This window comes from Chrysochloris asiatica, unplaced genomic scaffold, assembly GCF_000296735.1.
Source record: "Chrysochloris asiatica unplaced genomic scaffold, ChrAsi1.0 scaffold00523, whole genome shotgun sequence".
Lineage (NCBI taxonomy): Eukaryota > Metazoa > Chordata > Mammalia > Afrosoricida > Chrysochloridae > Chrysochloris > Chrysochloris asiatica.
The window spans coordinates 600,114-602,192 of record NW_006409041.1 but is presented as its reverse complement, the minus strand read 5'-3'; the positions used below and the strand labels follow the sequence as shown (position 1 = coordinate 602,192).

Below are 2,079 nucleotides of genomic sequence, written 5' to 3'. Positions count from 1 at the left end.
TCTTAATTGCACAGTTGTTTAGTATGTTTTGATAACTTGACTGTAAAATCTCAAAATTGGTCATCTTCTGCAAGATTTGTTGACTACTATTTTTCCCTTTCATATTGCAGTTAAATTAATTGTTAAGTAATTTTTTATAAAGGTACTACAAAAGCACAATTAAAATAATTTACTCATCTTATAATTTTTATAAATTACAAGATAGAGTCTTCAAAACATTGCACTATTTAATATTTTAAGTCAGTTTACTTATAATTTAGTCACTATTTTCTTTAATTGTAAATACTCACGTATAATTTAATCAACATTTTGTTTGAATTAAATTACTATAAATTTTAGCTACTATAAAAGTAGCTAAAGAATTTGCTATTAAAAAAGCTAGTTTAAATGCAGAATTTTCCATGTTATTGAAGGCCATTTTAAATACTAATGTTACCATCCATTTATTATATATGCTATAGAATACCTACTGCCTCCTAAGATAGTTGTGAGGATATAATGACATATGTATGAATTAACACATGGAATATATTGAGGGTTTTTTTGTTGTTGTTCTAAAGCTGCTGTTCTATCACTTGATATAAAATAGTGTGTGGATTTATATTTCAAATTGATAAATATTAACTTGAATGTTTTAGGTATTGATCTTACTATCAAAATTAGCATTGCCAATTTGTTAAATCTTGTTGAACTGTTAATTATTACAATGTTCTCTTAATGGAATTCTCATGCACTCTAAGTAGCATTAATTTCTATGCTTTATAAAGCACATTTTTTCATAGCCTGGATTTCTTTATTGAACATGGAAGTTTAGTTCCTTTCTTCAGAGCAATTTGGACATCTTTGTTTCTCAGACTATAAACTAAAGGATTGAGAAGGGGTGTAAGCACTGTGTAGAGTAATGAGAAAATCTTGTTCAGATTGAGTGTTTTTCCTGATGCAGGTGTCATGTATACCACAATCATGGTGCCATAAAACACACTCACAACAATCAAGTGGGAGGAGCAGGTGGAAAAGGCTCTGTATCTACCTGTGGAAGAAGAAATCCTTAAAATGCAGAATATGATGCAGCCATAAGATAACAAAGTCCAAAGGAAAGGAGACAAAGATAGGAATGATGAAGCAAAGGCTACTTTTTCCACTATTGTAGTGTCTGTGCAGGAAAGCTTCACCAGGGGGAAGAAGTCACAAAAGAAATCATCAATAATGTGGGGTCCACAGAAGGTTAACTTAGCAAGCAAAATTAGCACAGCTCCCACAAAGAGAAAACCACCAACCCACGATCCAAGAGCCAGCTTGACACAAGTTCTGGTGTCCATAAGCACTGAATATCTCAGAGGCCAACAGATGGCCAAGAAGCGATCATAGGACATGATGGCCAGGAGGAAACACTCTACAGTAAGCAGAGCTCCAACTGCATAGAGTTGCACCACACAGGCAGTAAAGGAGATGGTGACACCACCTGACAAAACTTCCTTCAGCAGCTGCGGGGCTATGCTGCTAGTATATCCAACATCCACACAGGATAAATGACACAAAAAGAAATACATTGGTGTATGAAGGCGTGGGCTTGTCTGGACAGCGAGGATCAGTAACAGGTTACCACACAGTGTGACAACATAAAGGCTTAGGAACAAAGAAAAGAGGACAGTCCCAACTTCTCTGAAGTCTCCAAACCCCAGCAAGATCACATAAGTAATTGTGGAGGTATTTCCTCTCTGACTGTCTTCCATCTGAGAGCAACAGATAAAACACAATAGGGTACGGTGAAATAATTTTAAATGACTTTTTTGAGAATAACCCCTTATTACATAAATATTATGTCCTCCTTTCTGACCCTTCACATTAAAAATGTCTACAAGTTAGGGCTAAACACATTGATATGTATTGTTGTTGTTGTTGTTAAGTGCCATCGAGTCGGGTCCGACCCATAGCGACCCTGTACAGGGTTTCCTAGGGTGTAAATCTTTACGGGAGTAGAAAGCCTCATCTTTCTCACGCGGAGCGGCTGGTAGTTTCGAACCGCTGACCTTAAGGTTCGCAGCCCGATTCGTAACCACTACGCTACCAGAGCTCCTT

At 36.4% G+C, this 2,079-nt stretch overlaps 1 protein-coding gene across 1 annotated transcript; it reads right to left on the bottom strand.

Annotated features, from left to right (window-relative positions):
- Window positions 1-776: 776 nt before the first annotated feature.
- On the bottom strand, window positions 777-1,733 carry LOC102819006 (olfactory receptor 493-like). The gene has a single exon (XM_006877539.1). The coding sequence runs from the start codon at window positions 1,731-1,733 to the stop codon at window positions 777-779; it is 957 nt and encodes a 318-aa protein (XP_006877601.1).
- Between the last annotated feature and the right edge of the window lie 346 nt (window positions 1,734-2,079).

Bases quoted from the DNA above. Each gene is read 5' to 3' on its own strand.
- LOC102819006 (XM_006877539.1), bottom strand. From the start codon at position 1,733: ATGGAAGACAGTCAGAGAGGAAATACCTCCACAATTACTTATGTGATC.